Here is a 23,934-nt window from a genome sequence, read left to right as displayed (position 1 = left end):
CAGTCACGAATAAGACGCGTATCGTTTTGCTCGCATAATACAATCACTAGAGCAATTAATTTGATTTTTTGAACATCATTTAATCATCAAACATCATTATAATTAAATGTAAAATACAACTTTCATTCATTATTCTTAATATTTATCATTTTATGGAAGATATTGAGATAATTATACATTTTAATAGATCTAACTTATAAATATTTGATATATTTAGTTTTCATTCGATATATATAAAATCTTTCATATTACATAATTACATAAAACTTTGAGAGATTAAATGAATATTTAATAATGCATAAAAAATAATTAATCTGTAACATATTCAAGATATATGTACATAACAATGAATTATAATATGTGGCACTGACAATGAAAGCAATCACCAGTACATCTATAAGATTTCATAAATTTGAGCTCCGGAGATGGTTGTGCAGGTCCTAAATTTAAAGAATCTTCACTTTCTTCACTCATTTCTTCAATGCTAAATGTATCAGTTAGATCTTGCTTATGCTTGGAAGAATCTTTTGATTTAGTTGTTGGAAAAAGAGTCATTTCTCCTTCACTAAAAATATATAAAGATACATAACTATACTATATTTACTATACTAAGAATTATTACATATATAATATATATATTACTAACTACCTTTCACTATCGCTATGCCAATATTCAACAAGAGGAAGATGTTCTTTATTCTTATTTGGTACAGGAAGTCTTTGAATAGAAATCAGACCAGCAGCACTACTACTACTTCCGCATCCCTTATCATATTTTGGCAACTTCACATAATCTGAATTACGCTGAATACGTTTAGCTTGTTCAATTCGTGCTTCTGCCCAAAATAGATAACATATAAAGGAAATTGTAAATATTTTGATATTTGTAAATTATAAAACAACAATTCAATACCAAGCTTTCTTTGCAATTGTTTAGTAGTAGAATTATGCTGTGATGTCTGTGTCTGATTGCTGCTACAACTGCTATCACTTCCCTAAAATAAAAAGAAATAAAGCAACGTGTCTCTTTCATTATTATCTCTATTTACTTATTTTAATTCTAATTTATAAAATGGATAATGTTATGAATCATATAATTACCAAGAAAAGTCTTTCATCTTCTGTATGACTAGTGGTTTTTGGATCACTGTCAATTCCACTATCTTCCATTACAAAAGAAAAATGTATTATAAACTAAAGATTAAATCTCTTAATTCATCTGAAATGAAGGTGACATTTTTAAATTTCTAATTACACAAAATTTTCATACACATAACCACATGTATAAAGCAACATTTTTTAAAATAACTAATAAAATAATACCTCTTATCACTTAAATATTCAATAACAATGCACACATTCCACCTTTAATTTACATACTGTCATCTTTTGTATACAAGTACTTTGAACAAGTACTTAGAAAATAATAATTTATTCTGAAATATAATACAATTTACATGTAATGCACATTCTATGTAAAACTATGCTTAATGAAAGATAATCTGAAAATTGTTACTCACAAGTATTTGCAAGCTATTCTGACTTATCTAGTAGGAAGCATGCTTACATTATCATGGTATGCTCCATTATTGATTTTCTTTCTCTATATAACCACACACAATATGTTAAAAATATTGCCCTTATTTAAAAGATAATCTTATATGTTTAAATGTATACTCTACCTCTATCTAAATGTATATAAATTTACAATTAAATATATTTGAGCACAGTATATTCCTTTATTTATGCATATATTCAACACTATAATATAATTTTAAATTTTTAATATATAAACCACCAAATATTTAAATTTTCAGAGCTTTAAAATTTGTTTACAGCATCTTGACGTAACTTAAGTAAATTATTATATTGTATGACAGAATTATTAACTTAAAACGGATAATATTTAAATGTTATGATAGCATAACAAGTTTCCTAGGAAACCAGAACTTATTTCTATGTATTTATTGAGAAGAATAAGAGATATAAAGAACTTCAGTTTAGTTTTTATTTAGTTTTTTAATATATATTTAATATAGTAGAACAGTTTTCTATTCATCTAGTACAAAAGTTAATTTCGTTAATACAAATATATAAACGAAATTCCATATCTTTTTATAAACTGAAAAATTTTAATATTATTATTTTAAATTGTAAGAGTTTGAATAAATATTATTCCATAGTATAATATTAAAATTACATTATTGTTAGGAAGAAAACGAGAAATTAAAAAATTAAGAATAAAAATATATATAGAGAGAGAAAATAATAACTTTTATATAATAATAAACATAAACACTAATTTGCAATATTTCTATATGTAGTTGGATACTAAGTAAGTTCTAATCCAAGAATCATGCGTCCATCACTAGTAAAGAGAACACTTTCTAAAGTGGCAGAGGTATCAAAAGAACCAGCAAGAGTTAGTATTTCACACATTTTATTTAATTTAATATAATTTTGGACTTATTTAATAAAGAATTAATAACTATTTTCTTACTTATGTTTAGCATATAAGCTTCTTGAAGAGCCGTGTGGATTTAGGTGGTGGTGATATGGATTGGTTACGAGGAAGAGTTTTCTTAAAACCAGAAGATCAACTAGTATTATCAGATGCAGTATGTGCACCATTTCATTATTGAAACATACATTCCAACTAAGTTTTTAAGAAAGTTTGTAACTAATTCAAAAAATAAAACTTTAGGAATTACAAGAAGAGATTGCAAGAGTTCTGACTATACATAACACAAGAGTTCCAGATTCTTTAGTTGAGTGGTCATGGAAATTAAAAAGTTTCATATTATTACCTCCTCCACCACATTTAATAACTGTTCTAAGTGTTCCTGGATCGCTATTGCATAAAGATTCTGAAGAAGCTAGAATACAATTGGCAGGAGGACTTGTTGGTAAAATTCCATAAATACAAATATAAGAAGTTTACAATTAATTTAATATTTTATTAGGTAACATTTAAATATATCATTGTAGTGGATACTCCTTTTGAAGAAGCCATATTACATGATGACGAGGAAGAAAGAGAAGAAGAAGAGGAAGAAGATGAAGAAGAAGGAGCAGATGTTGAAGAGCAAGAAGGTAAGATGATTAATTATAATAATAGAGAAAGTTACAAAAATCTCTTCAAATATTTATTTTTGATAAAAATGAAAAATAATTTCAAAATTTCTGTGTTCAAAATTCAAAATTTTGAAAAAATATTGAAAATCATGAAGAACATGAACCTGAACCTGACCATGAAGATGATCATGAAGAAGAAAGAGTAAAACCAAAAAAGATACCAAATCAATTTAACTTTTGTGAAAGAGCTGCTTTAACTTATACCAATCCTATGCGAGTAAGTGTAGAACAGATTTTATAGACTAAGATCTATTTAATCACTTTTATATTAATTTATAGGAAATGAGTACCCAAACAATACCACCTCCAACAGAGACATTTAATACCCATGTTTTTCAATGGACAATCTTTGATGAGTATCAGGTATGTATTTTATTTTGAATTAAATCATTCAGAATTATATGAATTAGAAATATGAATGAATATATATCTTAGGAAGATTTCGCTCAACAACAACGTGAAAAAGAAAGAGAAAGAAGAATTCCATTTCTACAACTGAAGAAGGAGGATATGAAGAAAAAAGCTCAAACTGAATCCACAGAATTAACATGTAGAATGTTACAAGCTGCAAAAACGTTGGAACGAATGGTAAATCAAAATATTTTTGATGAAATAGCGCAAGGTTAATATTTTAATTCAGTGACTCCCAAAAAAATGTATACTTTATTTAGAAAAATATTTAATATAAATATTATTAGACTACAGATATTGGGATGATCCAAGTGATGAATTTAAAGTTGGAGAAGGTTCATTACTACCTTTATGGAAATTTTATTATGAAAAAACCAAGAAACATGATGTTACAGATTTATGCTTCAATAGTAGATATTATGATTTATTTGCAGTTTCATATGGAACAAGTTAGTAAAAAATATAAAAATTCGGTTATATACAAATGCTTATATACAAAATATTTCAGTGTCATTTAGTAATTCGATAATAGATGGAACAGTATGTTTATTTAGTTTAAAAAATCCATCATATCCAGAGTGGATCTGTCCAACAGAATCTCCTGTAATGTGTTTAGACTTCAGTGAACAACATCCACATCTTTTAGTTATTGGTAATAAAAACAAATATTATATAGTACATTTTTATTATAATATCATTACTATAATACTGTTTTTTTTTTTTTTTTATGGTAAAGGTACTATGGATGGTGCTGTTGCTGTTTATAATATTATGTTGCCACCTACAGCCCCTCAATATAGAAGCAATGATGTTGTTCAAAAACATGGAGGTATTGTGTGGGAGGTATGTTGATTACAAATAAAAATATCTAAAATGCCTAAACAACATCACTGTGTTAATTATTTCAAAATGTATTTATCATTAATACAATATTTATGATATATAATGTTCAAGGTACATTGGGCACCAGACACGGAAGAAGGTAATTTAGCATTCTACAGTGTTAGCATTGATGGAAAAGTAAACTACTGGATATTAAGTGAAAATAATCTTGGTTTGACAACTGTGATGACCCTTTTTCTGGACAGACCACCAATACCTGGGCCAGATGGTACTATAATTACACTTAAGGGTGAGAATATTTTATACCATTAATATAACTTCTAAGATTAACAAGCTCCAATAAATATTAATAAAATTTACTAGGTTGTGGAACATGTCTAGCATTTCACCCTGCAGATCAAAATGTATTCTTGGTAGGAACAGAAGAAGGAACAATTTATAAGTGCAATACAGCATATAGTAGTGTTTATATGAGAACTTATAATGAAGCACACAATATGCCAGTCTACCGGATAGTATTTAATAAATTCAATTCCAGCATATTTGCAAGTTGTTCTGGTGATTGGAGAATAAAAATATGGGAAGATGATAGGATGTAAGTTTCAATTACATTCATAGTTTTCTTAAATTCTTAATTTTTTCTTATTTGTTAAGTATGTACTGTTTTAGGGAACCCTTATTTATGTTTGATCTTGGTGTTCCCATTGGAGATGTTCAATGGGCACCATATAGTTCAACAGTATTAGCTTGTGTTTCAAATGATGGGAAAGTTACAGTATTTGATTTGAATGTAAATAAATATCGACCTATATGTAGTCAACCAGTTGTTAGCAGAAAAAAGTATAAACTAACTAGACTTGCATTTAACAATAAATTACCATTCATTATAGTGGGCGATGATAAGTATGTAATTATTTTATAGTTTTATTCAATAATATAATTGTATGTTTAATGAATAATATTATAATACAATTCCATTTTCATGTCTCGTCAACAGAGGTACCATAAATACATTGAAATTGTCACCAAACCTTAGATTAAAAGTAAAACCAACTAAGAGGCAACTTCATTTGACACATAGAGAATTAGAAATTATGAAATTAGAAAGATTATTAAGTTTTGTACGTGAACCAGCTATTTTACCACCACCAAAAGATATAAGGGTAGAAATCTAAGTCATACTTTTAATCACAAATATATTTACATGTGCTTTTTTAAAATAAAATCTGTTTAGATATGAAAATTATATATTGCAGGTAATAATGATAATCATCACTATTGTATAATACTATAATAAAAAATTATAATATTCTCCAATTTTTTGTAAACATCAACACTTTATTAACATTTGCTATAACAGAAAATACATATTAATATCTATGTCTTTATATGAAGAAATTGGCACTAAATTTAGAATGATTTACAAATTTAAACTTATCTATATAATTACTATAACATCTCTTCTAGACTAGAAGCAATTATTAACGATTATGAAACTACTTTAATACATTCCTTTGTAAACAGAATTATTAAAGTTTTTGCAATTCCATATATAACAGTACCACACAGTTTCATAATAAGTCTTTAAATACTTTTATCTTTAAATACTTTTAAAGAATAAGTTAGTGATTTCAGAAATAGTTTACATTAATTGTATACATATAATAATATTTGCTATTACCTAAATTTGTATATTAAATTTAATATGTATTAAAAGAGGATAATAATTAAGAAAATATCAATGTAAATATCGAGTTACATATTTAATAATAACTAATATTATAAGAAAACATGGTCCAAGTGAAATTGTAATACCCTTATAAAGAAAAATTTGATTAATGGTTTTAAAAAATGATTTAATTCAGTAAGTTTTAATTCAACAGTATGCACAATTTCCTGTAAACTTAATACAAGCATTATTATTACACAAATTTTATTTTCTGATATTTCAAATGTATTAAGCACTGGCTATCACAGTGTCTGTTATCTTTAATTACCTTTTTAATATCAAAGAAATATTTGTATATAAATTGTTATATCAAATTAAATGTTATTAAACAAATTATTTTTTCGAAAGAAAAATGATGTATATGAAAAAATATTACTATTCATATATAAACAATTTAAGAACATATAATATTAAATAGAAATAATTTTAAAATAATATATAAAAATACTAAATAACATACAAAAATATTAATTATAAATACATATTAAAAATATAAAAAGTATATTATTCATTAAAATAAATAATTTTTATATCTTTGGCACATCTATTTGTTGTATAAAACGAAATCAAAATGAAACATTTAATACTATAATTAATACTGACAATGCATATGTAAGAAATTAAAATCATAATATCAATTTATAAAATATATTCCTTTTACAAAAAAAAAAACATATTTTATAATTATCTAACCAACAAGTTTCATTACTATATTACATTTAAAACAATCTGAATCTTTCTTAGGAACTTGATATCATGACAATTCATTATTAATGAAACAAAAAAAGAAAATTTTTTATCTCCAATACACAATTATTTAAATACAATTAAAATTTAAGTACCTATATATTTATTATAAATGTTAGAAAATATATAACATCTACATTTTTAAGGACATTTTATAGAACCTTCCCTTTGTTCTCATACTAAATCTCTAGCCAAATTAGTAATAATTCTTATTCTAGCATACAATCGCGTAACCTTATAAAATATCGGAAAATAATATTTCTCATTCGAAAATGCTATAATGTATTCCCAATACAATTTTTTCATAAGATATACTAATTCGGATGATTAAAATTATGGAAAAAGATTGTAAAGCCTAAATATATTTGTAGATGAGATAATTATAGATTAGGTAATTTAAATTATGTATTTTGGAAAAATTTCTTTCCCAATTTCATATATGACTTACTACAAGATTAACTTTTAATGAAGAAACTCTTGAAAAGAAATTTTACCAGGGAGTTCTGGATTTTCTATCACACCCCTGAAATATTTTAATTCTAAAAGATCCCTAATATTATTTGGGCATGGCACTTGTCTGCCAGCAAATTCAATACTTGACATTGGATGAAGAAATTGCTCTGGAAAATCTTTATTGTTTAAAAACCACGCATCTCTAAGCATAGACCCATTTTTTGCATAAAATGGAAGTATGTTTACAGTTAAATGGTTTACCTTCGAATACTGTACTTTAAAAAATTCACCTTCTGTTGCCTTCTTCCAGACAAAACCATGATTGTCAACAACAGGTTTATCCATGGCTTTAATTAACCATGATGATCTCTCAAGATCATCACGATTTACTCCTATTTGTACTTCATGATCCCATGGTAAAATATCACCATTTCTCATAGCACCAAGTAAAGATCCACTTTCTAACCAATATCTGATACCAACTTCTTCTAATTTATCAAACACATGATGAGCAACTTTTCTCAATCCTGAGATGCAGCAAGGTGGAGTAAACCGATTTTGATAAAGATAAGATGGAATACCATTTATGACTGGTCCAAAACATCTACTACTTTCTCTAGAACAGCCATACCATTCTATAGAATTGGAAGCTCTTGTAACCTTCTTAATTCCCAATTTTTCAAACATAGATCGTTCATGATCTTTATGTAGCTGTTGTACCTTCCATAAGAATTGTGTACCTTTATACGATGATTTTCCTTCGTTGAAATGATAATCTGACAACATATGAATCTGGCAACAGGTAATAAATTATTTACTTGAATAAATTTTGCTTATTATTAATATATTTTTATACCTTAAACATCGTGGATCATAGTATTTGAATCATAAACTTAAACAATGAAATAATAAGTAAAACCTTCAAATATATAAAATTAATAAAAACTTTTTCTTCGTTAAAATTAAATATAAAGTACAAACCTTTACACCTAATGCAGTTGTTTGAATATATAATGCATCCATAAAAGGTAATAAGAAAGGATCAGTTAATTTTCGTAATAATTTTGTCTCAAGCATTGTAGCATGTTTTCCATTTATTCCATCACATTCAGTGCCCGTTGTGTATGAGAACTTCAGACTCCATTCTTTTACTTTTAAATCTATATTGACACAATTTAAAGTTATACTTCCTACTGGTACACCTACAGCACCTAATTTTGTAGTTTGTGATACAGTCTCCTGAAAAATATTTGATATAAGACAATTAAAAAGAAGCAAATTATTGCCTTACAATAAAGTAACAATGTTATATATAACGTATTTCTTACTTCCATGATTTGCTTGGTAGGAAGCCTACTACCATCAGGTAAAAATAAAACGTACTTTGTACGTATATAAAATAGTGGATTTCTTTCATCGTAAGATCTATTAAATTCCGGTTGCAAGTTTATTAGTTTAACATTTTGCATGCTTTCATTTGCGAAGTCCAATTCCAGTGGAGGATATGGTAATTCATTGCTTACTATTAAAATTGGTATAGTAGGAAAAAGACTTAACACAGACTCTACAGTGGAAGTTACATCATTTTCAAAGGTTTCAAATTGTCGTATAACCACAGTTACTAATCGAGCTAATCGCCGATGAAGTTTTTGCGGAGGATCAGGTGTTACGGTAGTTGGTGTCAACAACCGCAAAGTGTTTTGCGTTGAAAATAACCTCCATATTCTGTGCCACACAATGATATTAGCTAGTAGTGCAAGCACTAATAACGTTCTTATAAACTTAAAACGCATAATTATCACATATTTTGTGATATCATCGTAGATCAAATTTTTTTACTTCATCCTTATATTATAACACCTCCAAATTACGTTTAAATGTTTGACAAATCACAGTACCTCTGCATGTTTCAATTCACTTCTACTCAGCACTGCCAATATATTATTTTCCAGATGCAATACAAGAATATGACAATTGAAATACTATTTATATTACATCATCATTTAATAAATATTTATTGTATTATTGTAAGGTTTTAATATTTTTAACTAATTTTCTGTAATAAAAAACGGAAGTTTTAATCCAACATTTAAAAAATTCAAAATTACGCTACGATCTGGTGACATTACAAATGTAAATGTTTAGAATACTGTCTTGCTGTTGTTTTTACATAAACGTCAAAGTCTACATTTGTTGCAATCGGCGTTCCAATGAAGTTAGTAGAAACGTAGAACTAGCTCTGTGATCATTGTATTATAATTTACGTAAACGATAAGTAAGAAAGTTCAGATAAACTTTGAGACGGAAGCCTTTCTATCGAAGCACCATGCCTCTCCATCGTTATACTCATGCAGTTCTATGTAGAATTCCTCTTTCGCTTCGTACAAGAGGCGAGGTCACATTAGACGAAGCTAGAACTCAACATTTGGCACTTGCTCAGCTTCTACGAGAACTTGACATCGACGTTGTTGAAATGCCACCGGATGAAAATTCACCGCTCTGTGTTTTTGTCGAAGATATCGCAGTTGTGTGCAATGGTATTGCACTTATAGCACGGCCCAATGAACCATCGCGCCTAAAAGAGGTATATTTATAAAATCGTATAGTAATTAATAAATAGTTTCTAATTATATTATTGTTATTTTATATAAATAATGAAATTTCAGTCTATTATGCTATTATATTATTTAAGAGAAAAGCTAAATCATTAAATATCATTTTAAGTATATATCAATATACTATATTGTATATCAAATTATAACATTAAATTAAAAATATGAATTGAACAATTATTTTGTGCATATTCGCATAAAAAGAATATAACTTCATTACATTGTTACATGTATTAATATTATTATTCTGTGATGTTTCCAATGTGTGAATAACTAAAATGATGATGATCTAATTCCAGATTGAGACAATTAGAGCTGTTTTAAAGAAGGAATTGGAAATTCCACTTATAGAAATAGCTGACAAAAATGCTCGTCTAGATGGAGGAGATGTTTTATTTACTGGTAAGTTTTGTTTTTAATATTAAGTTAATGAATTTACAACCAAATTACTAAACAGAAGTAACTGATTATTACAGGTCGTGAATTTTTTGTTGGATTGTCTCATTATACTAATGAAGCAGGTGCAAGAGCAGTTGCAGCAGCATTCCCAGAATATCCATGTGTACCTATTAAGGTTGGTTAATTATTAAAAATCATATTACTAATATTTAATATAATTTATATAGTCATCTGCTTTTTAATATATATTACACTAACATTTCAGTCCTCTATTTTATATAAATCTATATTTACTCTAAAAGTGTAAAATAATGCATGAATTATTTTTTTAAATATTTCTTGAAGTAAGAAGAAATTGATGTTTGCATAATAGGACTTTATTTGATATTTTTCAACATTTTTATTTCATTATATAATCTGTGTCATTAATGAGTATCATGTGTTATAAAGAAATTAAAACATATATGTGTATTGTGATTGTTTTAGAAATATACTTTTTTTGTGTTATTAGTATCTATATAATGTAGTCTTTATTATTATATCTTGAAAGTTAGTTTAATGAAATCATGTAATAATATACGATATGGGTAATTGTATTTTGGATTTTATAGTGGCATATATTAAATTAATAATTATAGTCTATATTATTAGTTGCATATGAATTACCAAATAGTTTTCTTAGTAAATATTAAACTAAAAAATATTACTACTTATATTAAGAAAACTCGTTTAAAACATACTACTTATATAATACATAACATAAATGCGTGCGAGCCCACACACACTTACACATATAGGTTATAAAATATGTTTGACCACAACAAAAGGTTAAGATCAAACAACTTACCATTCTGGTATTCATTTAAGGTGGGTGATGGTGGTGAAGAGGTGATAGTGGAGAGTCTTACCTCAGCCCCAATTCAGGTTTGGGTGTATTAGACTGACTCTCTTTTGCATATTATATTGAAAAAAGATTTCACGATTTAGAAACACAATTTTGCACGGTTCCAACAAATTTGTTTGTGAATATACTTTTTACAATTACCCATTACAGATTTTAAACAGAATGCTTTCAGAGATGGAGTTTTATATACATAGTATGTAAGTTATGGCTTGGTGCAATTGTGCACATGAAACACATACATACACTGATACACAAGATCATATTTCACTCTTGCATGTGATTAATGTTTGTATCTTTTTGCATAAATTTGTCATATTGCAGAACTTCATTCAGTGCAACTTCAATCAATTTCATAACAAGTACATATAAAAAAAATGTATGTAAAATATACAAAAATATTTTTGTTAAATGGTATATTTTAATTTCTATAATTATAAAATTTTAATAATTGATTGAAGATACATTATTTGCTACTCTTATTATGCATATTAAACTCATAAATCAAAAATAGTAATTCCATTAATTTTACTTGGTTATTTTTCTTATGCAATGCTATAGAGGACTTATATATATGTATTCATTTTTCACTTCCTATTTTATGCATTGTGTTTATTATAAAAGCTAGCTGATGAAAATGATGCTTAAATTATCTAAATATGTATCTATTTTGTTCTAACCTAAGTTATATCTGAAATAATATAAATATCATGAATATAAAGAAAAGATTAATAATTTTATCATTATTGCATTCATGATTACAATTCATGTATTGTTTGAGATTGAAGATATTTATATTTTTATTTAATTATTGTTTATAGGTTGCTGAATCCAAGCGCCTTAAAGGTTTAGTTACAATGGCTGGCCCTGATATTATTTGTGTAGGTGCTGGAAAAGAATCTCAAGAAGTCTTAAAGGTATTTATTTGTAATTCAAATATCATTACTTTTTACATTTGTTTATATCTTTTCAATTTGCTCATATTTTATATAATATATTGTTTATAATGCAGAGAATTGAAAGAGAAGCAACTTATAGTTACCAAACATTAACTGTGCCTGAAGATGCTGCAGCAAATGTACTTTATGTTAATGGAACTCTAATTCATAGATCAGAAGATGAGATTCCACAATCAAGTAAAGTTTTTGCAGAAAAAATTGAGTTTCCAACCAGATCCTTACGTATGTCTGAATTAGCAAAGGTTAGTTCTGGTTTAACTTCTTGTTGTTTACTGGTGCGTAGACCCAGACATATTCGCAGTATTTAAACTACGGAATGAAGACCAGAAACCTATGATAACCTAGCAAACATGTTAAATTGCTAGGATCATATATTGATGTGAACCATAAAATCAAGAATTTAAATATTTCTAATAGGAAATATTACCAAAATGCTGTGCAAAAAACTATAATATTGACGTTGCACGTACGTCATTCCAAAACTCTAATAACTACTTTAATGAACAGAAAGATTATTTTGTAATTATTTTATAAAAAGATTATCTTAATATAAAAGAGATTTTATAATTAAGAAGATTAATATATTTGATTTTAACGTATTTACAGTAGAGATAATATATTGAGACTTTATTTACCTAATTTGTAGATTTATATCACATGAAGTCATAATTTCTATCTTGCCATTTATATAATATTTATCTTTTTTTGATATGTTTCAATTTTATTATGACAGCATTTATAAATACATATTTTTTATATTTTCGTGATTTCAAACCTATTTTATGATTGTTTTTTAGTTATTATATTTTATATTTTAATAATATATGATGAACTTTTACATACAATAAATTTAATATCAAAATATTATAGTAATTTAATTACATTGCACAAAATTTCTTTTTTATAAAGACCAAAAATATAAAAAAAATTGATTTATAGATTATACAAGTAAATCAAAATGAATTTTTAATTAAGCACAAAAAGAACAAAATCATAAAATAAAAATAAAAAATCTAATACCAATCTATGTCTTCGACTTTTGATATTTTGTGTTATATTATTAAAAATCAGTTATTAGAATCATCAATCATCAGTATTCTAATACCTTTGAATGCATTTGCTACTAGTCTATTAAAAGTGTTCACTTAATGTTCACCTATTCAAATAGAGTTCTTCTATAATTCAATTATATACTACAGAGTTAATGATATATAAAAGCACTGATAGTTAAGAGTTAACGTGCTGATTCACATTATAGCAAAGTTACATGGTTAAGAGTCTACTGAGCAAAAGGAGAAATAAAATTTCTGTATAAGAACAAATTTCATATACACACAATATATATTGCAGCAAGCTTAAACCGTTTTGGCAAATTTACAACTGTAGAGTATCAATACGATTTGTAGTACTATAATATAATTTCTTGATATTTCTTAAAATCATGACAATATTAAAATCAGTTTATTATATTTTTATATACTTTAATATGCATGTTTTCATAGTAATCCAAATTTTTCTTTCGTTTTTGCAACTCTTCTTTTTTGCAATTATATAAATTTTATAAATTGAAAATAATTTCACAACGAATATTTTACACGTTATAATATTATATTTAGTGTCATTCTGTATATTTCTCAAAAAATTTTCCAAAGTGTATAAGGCTACAAAGTTGTAAACAAAATAAAAAATATATGCTAGACGTTATAGTCTAGTTTTGATTAATTGATTCCCTACCTAAGTGAATGGAAGAATGTGAATGTATTCATTACTAGGCCCATTAATAAAATAATAGATTTACGTATTTAAAAAATGTTCTCACAAAACATTTGCAATACTTTATTATAAGTGACTTAGTATAGTACCTGCAATGTAATTTAATTTTAAAATTTTATACATGGTTTTATATTTTGATATAAATTGATACCAATTTCAATTATAGTGCTACACCTAGGACTAGTATTCTTTCTCAAATTTTTATTTTAATAGTTCATATTTGTTTATAATTATTCAAAATATTTTATTCAACGATTGTCAATAGTTTTCTAAATAAATTAATTAACTATAATATCTTTATATATTATCGAAATTTTGAATAATTGTAATCAAATATGCAAAACATGTTATTGGTGATTGTACAATTTACAGTATCTGATATCGTCATTTATTTTAAATATTTATGAGGATGCAGTTATTTCTTTTTACAATTGGTGGATGGAAAACTTTTCGAAATTCAGGAACAGTTATCGTAGCGAACGTGTTTTTAACAAATAACACAGTCTTGCTGCATTCGTTGTATTCGAATATATTCAGGGATCAATCCTTACTAAACACACCTGAATACTAACTCATTCAAACATGTGTCGCTCTCATTATAAAGGCCTCTTACTGTTATCTATATTCCGCGGCAGTTCTATTTTTCATTTTAATCAATTCATTCGTATGTGCATCTATAATGTTTAAGTCATTGGTAAAATACTTCAATTAACTTTGATAATTATTAACGTCACAGTGCACAAGTATTATTATTTACTTCCCCTTATTAAGAATAAAAAGTTAAGACGGATGTATGATTGCCTCGAACAAGCAAAAATGGTGGCATGTCGCGTGTTAAAGTTTCAAGCCAAGCCATATAAAGAGGTGCTGATACAGCACCCTTTCGAGGCATTGGCAATGTCCTGAAAGGAGAATAAAATAAAAAAAAAAATAATTTCAGTGAATTAAAAAACAAGGCGCTAAAAGTGTAATTTTGTTTATACAATTACTTACATAACTATTAAATTAGCTTCCATTGAATTTTCAAGTAATAATTCTCTTAAACGTAGATGCCGATTTGTTTTCTCATTCATAGCGGTTAATTCAGAATCTTTAATGATATCTGAAAATAAATTGATTGTTAGGAATTTTTTAGAATTTTATCAAAATAGGCGTAATTAACATAATACTACCATCGTCTGTTTTAGTATTTTCCGTTTCTTGGAAATTTGCTATTAGTGTATTAAAGAAATTTTTGGTAGTATCCTGCGCTGGTTTTGAAATATCTGGTATCACGTTTAAGGCAGAGTAATCTATCCTGAATTTTGATAAAAGACTTGCCATACTAATGATAAAGCAATAATAATATTAATATATTTTTTTAACTTTCTTTTTTGCTCATAGAAATACATATTATATACTTACTTTCTTTGCTCATATTCGAGCTCTGAGTTTTTATTTGCAAGAGCGAAAACTCTTAGCTTGCTATTAGACCAATTACGTCTTGTACTGATTATATAGGGTAGCAGAAGGGTTAAACCACCATCGTCGTACAACCACCATACATCTATCGTACCCTTTTTTTGCTTACGCTGAAATTTTGTTACGGTACTAAGTGTATCTTTTGCTACCGGTAGAAAATTCTGTTGATTTTCACGTTGACTTTGCACAGTTGGATTAGGATATTCGTTAATTACTTTGGACCTTCTTGGAGCTGGACTTCCAGGAATAGAAATATCTGACGTACTACTAGCTGCAAGAATAAATATTAGTTTAAAGGTACGATAAGGATTATAACAAAAATTCAGTGTTTATGAAAACAAGCTTTTCAGATATTCCACGAACCCTGGCTAAGTTGAGAAAAGCTTTGATTTCCTGGAATTGTTTGCACATTTTTCTTTTGTTCTTCAGCATCTCCTACAACCGTGCTACAATCTAAACCCTCGCTTATTCGAAGAAGTGCTACTGCTATATGCATGTCCAAAGCTTTGCTATATATATATATAAAATTTTTGTGAAATTTTGATTTCACTTAATTATTTAATTAATTTATTAATTAATCTAATTATATGAAAATACTTACTGCATTACATTAAAGTACATATTCAAATTTTCTCGAGGACAAGTCGCCCAGTCTTGTTTGTAGCCCATTAACAAAATATTGGGCTTCATCTTTCCCAAGCCAGCGGCTTGCAAAAGAGAAGTAGTGCCGTCTTGAAAATTTGCACCATCCACCATGGAATAAAATGCCTTAATTTTATTCGCTCTAAACCACGAAGTGCAGTTCACGGTCATGGAATTGCGCGTCTTATATGAAATTGGTGACTAAAGTATGGAAATTTAAATGTATTAAACATTATATAAAAGATGTGTATCACTTCTTGCCGAAAAATACTGTACCTCGATAATATGCCCACAAATAAATAAGCTATTATTTTTAGTAATACAATGTGCAAAGTCAATGAGCGCTGATCTTGTACTTGGAGTACCACTGAGTACTAGCAGTTGAGGTCTGTAATTTTTAACGTGTTCTTCGACTCTATCTAACTGCTGAACAGCGTTTAAGGCGTTATTATATGTCTGAGCTTGTGTCGTAGAACCCCAATTAACATCTACGATATCATTTTTAGATTATTAACATTGTCATTATAACATAAGAAATACTTAATTTGTAAAATATTACCTGGTTTTCTGTACGAGACTACTAAATAAAGTGCCAAAACTACGAATAACGTGATTAGCGCTGTCCACCATGAGATCAAGAACATCACAGAAACACAGAGAATAGCACCAGCAAGACTTAGCCACATATTATAATACTAGAATAAAATTTATTTTGCGACTAATAATCTCTTGTTAGAAAAATAATTTAATGCAAATTGTACCTTAAACGTTGGTCTCCAACCGATTGGTTTAGCCAATGAAGCATGAAACGTGCTAAAGTTAACAAGAGTATAGGCAGCCAAAAAGAAATTTGAGATCAACGGAGCTATGGCATTCAGTTCTCCTGCAATAAATGAAATTTTTTATTCGAAACAATTGACATCGGTGAATGTCATTATTTATCTAGAACAAGATAGTATAACTCTAACCGATTAAAATGAAACCAACAGCAATTATAAATGTGAGAAAGTAACCACGAATTGGTTCTTTGTCTTTGTCACCACTAAACCACCCTATTCCAGGATACAATTTATCAAGACAAAGTGCCTGAAATACTTTAGGTGCAGAAACTAGTGATGCTAAGGCACTTGATAAAGTAGCTGCAAAGCATCCAGCATAAATAAATGGTCCAAATATAGAAACCAATTCGATCACCTAAAACAATCGTATAAAATAGTCAACATGAAAATTAAATATTCATTCGCATTCCTTTGATTGCTAACTGTTAGAAGAAATACCTGAAAACTATTATGACTACCATAAAGACAATGTCCTGTACAATTAAATTTTGTGCCATACATGCTCCATACTATTTCGCTAGTATTTAAAGTAGCAATTGAAGACTCAGTTGTTTCATTAGTCGCATTCAAACTCGATAAGGCAGTATATGAACTATTGAAAATGTTCCACAAGTCATTAATATCACCAGACGCGTCTCGTATAACTGTGCCGCCCACCATAAGAGCCATAAAGAGGTAAGATATAGTTGTTAAAAGAATAGCCAACAGTGTTCCTTTAGGAATAGCTGTTTGCGGATCCTATTAAAAATACAAATTCTCTGTATCGACTATAATAGACACATATTTGTTGCTAATGCTACAGATGTATGCAACATTAAGATACGGCGAGTTAAATGCTAAGATTTAATATAATGTAATTATAACATGTAATGTATAAAATAACAATATAATGTAATATAATGAAACTTCTTAGTAATTAAAACGTTAAAAGATATTCCCTATAGACGAAAGGGCTAAATCACCTTCAAATCACCGGATATATTCGCACCTGCCAGGATACCCGTAGCCGCGGGGAAGAAAATAGCCAAAACTGAAAAGAAGTTGTGTTGCATCCCTTCGCTGTATCTGTAGTCCGAATAAAAGTTCTCTTTGAATAGATCAGCTGTGGACATATGGAAAATAGGATATGAGTTAAACAATTGTAAAAACCTGCAATATTTTATCTACAATATGTGTTGATTGTTGATCATTATTTAATTCATAACTTACTATCATAAGTTATTATCTCTTGAACAAATAATATTATCAGCAGTAACCATATGTATTACCGTTGTATCCTATAAATCCTTTGGCCCGTTCCTGATCGTCTTTAGGTCCAACGATGGTGCCAATCATGAAATCAGCGATAGCTAAGAGCAAAATAATCAGCAAACCAATCTGAGCCTTCGCCTCCCATTCCAAACCGAACATAACGATCAACAGCAACAGAACTATCGTGATACAACCTGTACGGAAGGGAACCATAAGAAATTCTGTCCAAAAAATCATATACATGGCCTTTTATACCGACCTATAATTCTGATGTCTGTATTGTCACAATCGACGATACAAATCCCATTCGCTTTTAAACAATCAACCATACTTTCACAGAATCCAACAACGTACATGGAGCAAGCGACTGCATTCGCCAAAGAAAATATAAGTCCTATAGAACCTCCGAATTCGGGTCCCAGTGATCTGGAAATCATGTAATACGTGCCACCTGCGGCAAGTAATTAATCTTATCGGCTGACACCAGAGACAATGAAGAAAGCAAAACGTGTCGACCGACGTAGACACATTTTTCCATTGTTCGAATCGATAATATATAATAGGTACGTATTCGTTGGTATTTACCTCCTTTAATGAGCCCATTTGTACTAATCGCCGACATCGATAAAGATGTTATTGTGGTCACAGCTGTCGTTATTGAAATCAACAAAATAGCTTCCCCTAAAGGGAACAGAAGGAAAATCGCATGAAATCTATGATACATTTTCTTTTTTTTTTTTTTTTTCATAGTTACCTATACCAGCTTGTGCTACGACCCAAGAGAGTCGTAGAAAGAGCATCACCCCCCAAATATTGAGAAGACATCTCAATAAGACTCCTTGAATCCATCCGAATTTTATACCGGAAATCGATGATTTCACCTGTGCTATTGGTAATATATGCGATCCTGAGTCCTACGACAGTAAAACAATAAGCATAATTTTAAAGCGACTTAATGATTATCGTTCAATCTAGTTTAAGCCCCAATAGAATACAACATCGATGTATTACAATCAACTATCTACTTCATTCAAGTTCAAGTTAAATCATCGTCCCACATACTGGTCGATGACTGGTAGATTTTCTTGGATGACGAATAAGATTGTTTCAGTTTCCAGATCCGTTGGAACAAACAAGTATTTATGAAAATAAACTGCAGAATTTGTCGAGAGATTCGTAGATCTCTCTATGTGAGTGTTACGCGTAAATTGAGATTTAGAGGTGGTTATCGGCATTGAAGGTGATTCGTCTAGAGGAAGGGTCGCCAGTCAACCAATGAAGACTAACGATTTACGTAACAATGCCTCACATGTCATACATTACACGCGTCGCCCAATGTTCAGATACTTTTTAGAAATTCAGCCCGTAAATGTCGACGATTAGCAACGAATATTATTAATAAGCAAAAATATATTTTACTCGTTATGGATGAAAAATAACATTGATAACGATATTGACAATATCTACGCTGTAAATCCCAGGCGTAACAGAATAAACAGGATAATCGAAATTAAAACAATGGAAATCTAAATCAATAAAAGCTGAAAAGTGGAATTTATAGAACGAGGTAGTGTCGATGCGAACATTTGTTAGAGTATTTACATGAGAATCAAACAAAGCTGAAGGAACTTTCGTCTCCCTAAATACGTATGGATCTGGTCAAACAAACGGTTGTAGAAGCCTTAGAAACAAGCTACTACCATGTAAACACTAATTGAATTACACCCTCTGTAATAACATGATATTTACGACGAATAGAGAAACCAAGGATTTTCGATACGAAACTGAAAGATTTAAGTATTATCAATTACCTAAATGCTTTTTATAGTAGCTTATTTCAATTTGCTTCAGCTAATACGATGATTCTTTTCCATCGTTAATACGCCAAAAATTTATTCGAAGAATAAATAGCAAACACGAATATCCGCGGTTCAAAAATGTTTTCCTACGAGCCTGCTTCAACTAGCTTCTAACTCTTAGAGAGACGATTATTTCATCCCATTATTTCCCGTTATATCCTCGAATATCGTGCCTTGAAGTTCGGTATAATTGTAAAATTATTCTTAAGCATCTGCACGGAGCCAATCTTGTGTCGACTTACCCTTCGTAACGTGACAAGAATGTTCCTCGAATCGGTCAAATAAATGAAGCTATCCTGACAGGAAGCTTATGAACTGTCAAATAACATTTTCAGATCCTCAATCATTCGATATTTCAATCTCGATAACGCAGTCCAAATATAAGTATAGAACTTGAACTTGACTTTCAGCAATTTCATCACCTCTGTAAAAACGTGTCGTGTTTCTCAATGCCGCAAATTGTTTAACTTGACGAGAGAAAATTTCTCGAGCGATCCTCTTACTGCAATTATTGTACCTTGAAATGTTACAACGAGAGGCACCAACCTGATCCTTCTCTTCTCAGAACCAGTACATTATGAAGATATACTTGGAGAGAAAAAGCAGCCTGTCCAAAGATGAGTCGTCTGTTCATCGTTGCAGATCATGCACGTAAGTAGTTACGACGCGTATAAGTGAATTACGAGCGCGTTACATCGAAAGAAAAAATTGACGAGGAAAAGAACACGCTTCTCGCCTACTGGCCACATACACACTCTTTCAAACCGACACGTCCGTACGATACGTGGTATAATAGTCAAATAATAACGAACGCTTATCTCTCGACTCGTAATGTATTCGGAGCACGCGTTTTACTGGTCCTACAGATGCTGTCATTAACTCATGTGTGCCACACAATTTGGATTTACAAGTGATATTTCAATTTTCTTCTCTATTCGTTCCTTTTCACCGTCGTCAGTCGTTCAATCTACATATTTATTACTCTGTAATCGATCTAGTCAAATAAAATTGAATCGTTTATCGTTGACCTTTTGCACGTTGCGGTCGACTGATACGATGAAGTAATAAGAACGAGTACATGCATTGATACCAAATTTGTTCAACGACTTTCGTATGATGACAAACGCACGATGAAATGGTCAAAATAAATCGTGGCTCATAGTAAGACAAAGTTCTATTGTACTTGTACAAAGATGTTAATTTCTCGAATAGACGGTACGATTTGTCGAGCATTGCGTTGTGGATGAGACAGTCTCATGGCATTTACGATCACAAGTGATGCTTTAATTGTTCAGCCGAACGTGGGGGTTCCTATTTTAACATTCTACGATTCACGAAGATTGCTGCGTTCCTGCACGCGATTTCTAAGATTTCATGGCAAGGGCCATATAATCGATCCTCGCGGAAGTAAGTCTCTGCTAATTAATTCCAACGAAATGGGCAACGATCTCGAAAACAGCGCTCGATCGTGCTCGTTTTCCATAGGAATCGCACACAACGACAAAATTATAGTCGACTTTTATCCTGCTGAAAGACGCGTTGCTAATTAGTTCTGTCGATTCGAAAGATTACGATTCAAGAATTCGTTTGATTTCGCATGAATCGATACGCCTCTAAAAATAAAAACTGCTTATACGCGTTTATCAATATTTGCCGATCCTTCTTGATCTCTTAATTAAAAACCTCATGAAAGTCGCATCACTAATCAATTTTAACTTTTTAATCTTTCAAAGTGAAGCTTGTTTAGATTCGTAGAGTACTTTCAATTTTTTTAAAATAGATATTGATAATAAACTTAACAGCAGTAGCGAATGACTCTGTAAGCAAAACAAAAAGTGGAAGCATTATAAACGTACGATGTTTGAAAATTTACTATTAAAATTTACTAAGGGTAACGGGAACTAATTGTTAAAATATTGCAAGTAACGTAAACTAGATAAAGATACGGAAATGGAATATTTTCTCCCTGTTTTTCATTATTTTAATTAACAAAAGAAGAGCGCGTCGGGAAATGATGTACGATCGATAAACTACACACGTGCGTTTTCACCTGTTAACATCGTCGAAAAATGATCTAATGTATGCCACACAATGTGCTTTCTCTAACTCTGTGTCGTTCTCTAACGCCCTTTTCTTCTTTGATCCGTTTGGAAAGTTTTCGTTTCGTCACGTACTCTACAAGACGCTCCGTTTTCTCTCCTTTCTCTTTCAACCAACTTCCTCGAATTACCTGAGGAACGTGGTTGTTCGTAATCGAATAAGCTCGGTCGTACCGACTCATCCCAATCGATCTGATTATACGTATCGAGGCGATCGAGCGAACTCGATTGTATCCGAAATTTATTTAGGTTGAATTATAGTTAACCCCGTGTCAGGGGCAATCTAGATGATGGGTTTAAGTCGTTACAATCCTACGGTTATGCCGGACATATCATATTTCGTCGTAGTAGTCAGTTTAGCGGAGCTTATATTTAGTTAAACATACCATGAGACTTAGTGAAAAAGTTCTGCTGGCTCGAAATTGTTCTATTATGATTAATAGCCAGGATTTATTGTCAACTTGAAATGAGAAAACTTGATGGGAACAAATGTAACGTCCGTTCCGTCGTTATATGATTTCAGCTGGGGTTAATCAAGAAAGGGGTTAATCGCTTCTAATCCGTGTATTTTTAAATACTTTTACACAATGGGATATACAATTAAGAAACCCTACTAGTCGTTTTAGTTATCCTTTCTAGGAGTACTACTTCGTAAAACACGGTATATTTACATCTTGCTCCCTACTTAGCTGTTCGGTACGTGTGGTATGGAATCAGACTCGTTGAAATTCATCTAATTCGATACTAGCCCAAGCATAAATAGCAAACGACAAACTGTGTCTTAGAAGAAGGTATTTAGATATGAAAAATCTTTATTTTAACAAATGTATCGAACGTAAAAATGTTATTGGACTATTGCATTAACTGTAGTCGATAGAGTAAAACATTATTATGTGAATAAACACAAACGTTCTAATCAGTTTCTTAGTGGAAGAAAGATTAAGAAAATAACGTTTAACGAAGCCTCTTTGTTGTCACAAGGAATAGGTCAATCACGGTAAATAGAACAAGATGAATATCGTTTTCTTTAATCGTGTAAGTTATGTAAGTTATTAGAAGGCATTCAGAAAATGAATAAAATAACAAACTTATTTAACTAAGTTTAACAAACACTGTGTATAGGTACTAAAATATTCATAGGAAACTAACAACAATCCGATTATCGAAAAAAAAAGTTATCGCTGTTCTGACACAGAATAAATTCAAATCGAACAAGCTCGTAAATATAGCTCGCTTCCATTGACTCCTACTATTTCCGAGTAACGCGAACAGGAAACGGAAAGCTATGTGATACAAAGAATACACCGATTCAGCAGCTAGTAATACAAATTTAGACGTACATTCAATACGTGGCGATTACGAACGAAGATAAAATACTGTTCATTTCCTTTCGTTTCCGTTGTGGTAGTCTCGCGAAATTCTTCCAATTATTTCTCTCTGTTTTTTCTTTTTCCTACAACCTGACAAAACTGCTTAATTGTTATCTCATCGACAAGCAGACGGATGAACATATATATGAAGAAAGAATGAACGAATCTATAAGGCATTGTTCGTTGGCGAATGCGTGCACGACCACGTTTACTATACTTGGTTAATTTTAGACCGGAGTAGTTGACAAGAGAGGGTCATAGATAAGGGACGAACTCGGTTAAGAAATGCTTGAATGTCAATGTACACCGTGTCAGCCGACGTGCATGTGTTTGTACATGCATCAACGTACCGCTGTTTCAAATGAGGAAGATAGAAAAAACGCGACAACTATACAAGGCAACACGTATAGAAACTTATTCTAAATATACTTGTAGCATACATTTGTTATAC

The 23,934-nt window shown here is 29.7% G+C and overlaps 5 protein-coding genes and 2 long non-coding RNA genes across 11 annotated transcripts in view; 3 read left to right on the top strand and 4 right to left on the bottom strand.

Annotated features, from left to right (window-relative positions):
* Positions 1 to 171: 171 nt before the first annotated feature.
* LOC132904757 (uncharacterized) lies at positions 172 to 1,673 on the bottom strand. 2 transcript variants are annotated; one of them, XM_060955468.1, is made up of 5 exons: positions 1,324 to 1,673; positions 1,102 to 1,219; positions 914 to 995; positions 650 to 833; positions 172 to 565 (listed from the first exon to the last, which is right to left on the bottom strand). In XM_060955468.1, exons 2-5 carry the CDS (start codon positions 1,168 to 1,170, stop codon positions 352 to 354), a joined length of 549 nt encoding a protein of 182 aa, XP_060811451.1. In that variant the 5' UTR covers positions 1,171 to 1,219; positions 1,324 to 1,673; the 3' UTR covers positions 172 to 351. The 2 variants fall into 2 exon arrangements, with proteins under 2 accessions (XP_060811451.1, XP_060811450.1); XM_060955467.1 differs by having other exon boundaries at positions 650 to 836; positions 1,324 to 1,441.
* A 439-nt stretch (positions 1,674 to 2,112) lies between these two features.
* Positions 2,113 to 5,564, top strand: LOC132914664 (dynein intermediate chain 2, ciliary). The gene is made up of 15 exons (XM_060973971.1): positions 2,113 to 2,153; positions 2,325 to 2,422; positions 2,511 to 2,618; positions 2,705 to 2,906; positions 2,989 to 3,093; positions 3,231 to 3,352; positions 3,415 to 3,498; positions 3,571 to 3,757; positions 3,834 to 3,995; positions 4,055 to 4,198; positions 4,283 to 4,389; positions 4,501 to 4,678; positions 4,753 to 4,984; positions 5,059 to 5,292; positions 5,387 to 5,564. The coding sequence occupies exons 2-15, from the start codon at positions 2,357 to 2,359 to the stop codon at positions 5,562 to 5,564; spliced, it is 2,109 nt and encodes a 702-aa protein (XP_060829954.1). The 5' UTR covers positions 2,113 to 2,153; positions 2,325 to 2,356.
* A 142-nt stretch (positions 5,565 to 5,706) lies between these two features.
* Positions 5,707 to 9,290, bottom strand: LOC132904701 (ribitol 5-phosphate transferase FKRP). The gene is made up of 3 exons (XM_060955409.1): positions 8,647 to 9,290; positions 8,300 to 8,557; positions 5,707 to 8,110 (listed from the first exon to the last, which is right to left on the bottom strand). The coding sequence occupies exons 1-3, from the start codon at positions 9,109 to 9,111 to the stop codon at positions 7,328 to 7,330; spliced, it is 1,506 nt and encodes a 501-aa protein (XP_060811392.1). The 5' UTR covers positions 9,112 to 9,290; the 3' UTR covers positions 5,707 to 7,327.
* Positions 9,291 to 9,466: 176 nt separating this feature from the next.
* Positions 9,467 to 13,893, top strand: LOC132904716 (N(G),N(G)-dimethylarginine dimethylaminohydrolase 1). Of its 2 annotated transcripts, XM_060955432.1 has the most exons (6): positions 9,467 to 9,902; positions 10,230 to 10,332; positions 10,407 to 10,504; positions 11,197 to 11,253; positions 12,052 to 12,147; positions 12,243 to 13,893. In XM_060955432.1, exons 1-6 carry the CDS (start codon positions 9,645 to 9,647, stop codon positions 12,495 to 12,497), a joined length of 867 nt encoding a protein of 288 aa, XP_060811415.1. In that variant the 5' UTR covers positions 9,467 to 9,644; the 3' UTR covers positions 12,498 to 13,893. The 2 variants fall into 2 exon arrangements, with proteins under 2 accessions (XP_060811415.1, XP_060811420.1); XM_060955437.1 differs by lacking the exon at positions 11,197 to 11,253.
* Positions 9,673 to 11,375, bottom strand: LOC132904784 (uncharacterized). The gene is made up of 3 exons (XR_009657658.1): positions 11,177 to 11,375; positions 10,370 to 10,496; positions 9,673 to 9,893 (listed from the first exon to the last, which is right to left on the bottom strand). It is a non-coding gene; the product is annotated as an uncharacterized LOC132904784 (long non-coding RNA).
* Positions 13,894 to 14,327: 434 nt separating the features above from the next.
* Positions 14,328 to 23,934, bottom strand: part of LOC132904675 (bumetanide-sensitive sodium-(potassium)-chloride cotransporter) — a 202,168-nt gene continuing 192,561 nt past the window's right edge. For all 3 annotated transcript variants that reach the window (XM_060955383.1, XM_060955374.1, XM_060955368.1), the window contains 16 exons: positions 18,910 to 19,069; positions 18,741 to 18,836; positions 18,415 to 18,606; positions 18,173 to 18,349; positions 17,867 to 18,006; positions 17,343 to 17,642; positions 17,034 to 17,259; positions 16,827 to 16,948; positions 16,625 to 16,760; positions 16,342 to 16,553; positions 16,025 to 16,266; positions 15,787 to 15,932; positions 15,367 to 15,694; positions 15,135 to 15,286; positions 14,956 to 15,064; positions 14,328 to 14,864 (listed from right to left, as the gene is read on the bottom strand). In XM_060955383.1, coding sequence (XP_060811366.1) covers positions 14,729 to 14,864; positions 14,956 to 15,064; positions 15,135 to 15,286; positions 15,367 to 15,694; positions 15,787 to 15,932; positions 16,025 to 16,266; positions 16,342 to 16,553; positions 16,625 to 16,760; positions 16,827 to 16,948; positions 17,034 to 17,259; positions 17,343 to 17,642; positions 17,867 to 18,006; positions 18,173 to 18,349; positions 18,415 to 18,606; positions 18,741 to 18,836; positions 18,910 to 19,069 — 2,874 coding nt within the window. In that variant the 3' untranslated portion in view covers positions 14,328 to 14,728. The remainder of the gene's footprint in view (positions 14,865 to 14,955; positions 15,065 to 15,134; positions 15,287 to 15,366; positions 15,695 to 15,786; positions 15,933 to 16,024; positions 16,267 to 16,341; positions 16,554 to 16,624; positions 16,761 to 16,826; positions 16,949 to 17,033; positions 17,260 to 17,342; positions 17,643 to 17,866; positions 18,007 to 18,172; positions 18,350 to 18,414; positions 18,607 to 18,740; positions 18,837 to 18,909; positions 19,070 to 23,934) is intronic.
* LOC132904798 (uncharacterized) lies at positions 18,600 to 19,106 on the top strand. The gene is made up of 2 exons (XR_009657661.1): positions 18,600 to 18,718; positions 18,906 to 19,106. It is a non-coding gene; the product is annotated as an uncharacterized LOC132904798 (long non-coding RNA).

Source organism: Bombus pascuorum, chromosome 1 (assembly GCF_905332965.1).
Source record: "Bombus pascuorum chromosome 1, iyBomPasc1.1, whole genome shotgun sequence".
Lineage (NCBI taxonomy): Eukaryota > Metazoa > Arthropoda > Insecta > Hymenoptera > Apidae > Bombus > Bombus pascuorum.
Note: the sequence above shows the minus strand (reverse complement) of the source record. Positions and strands in the feature narration are given on the sequence as shown.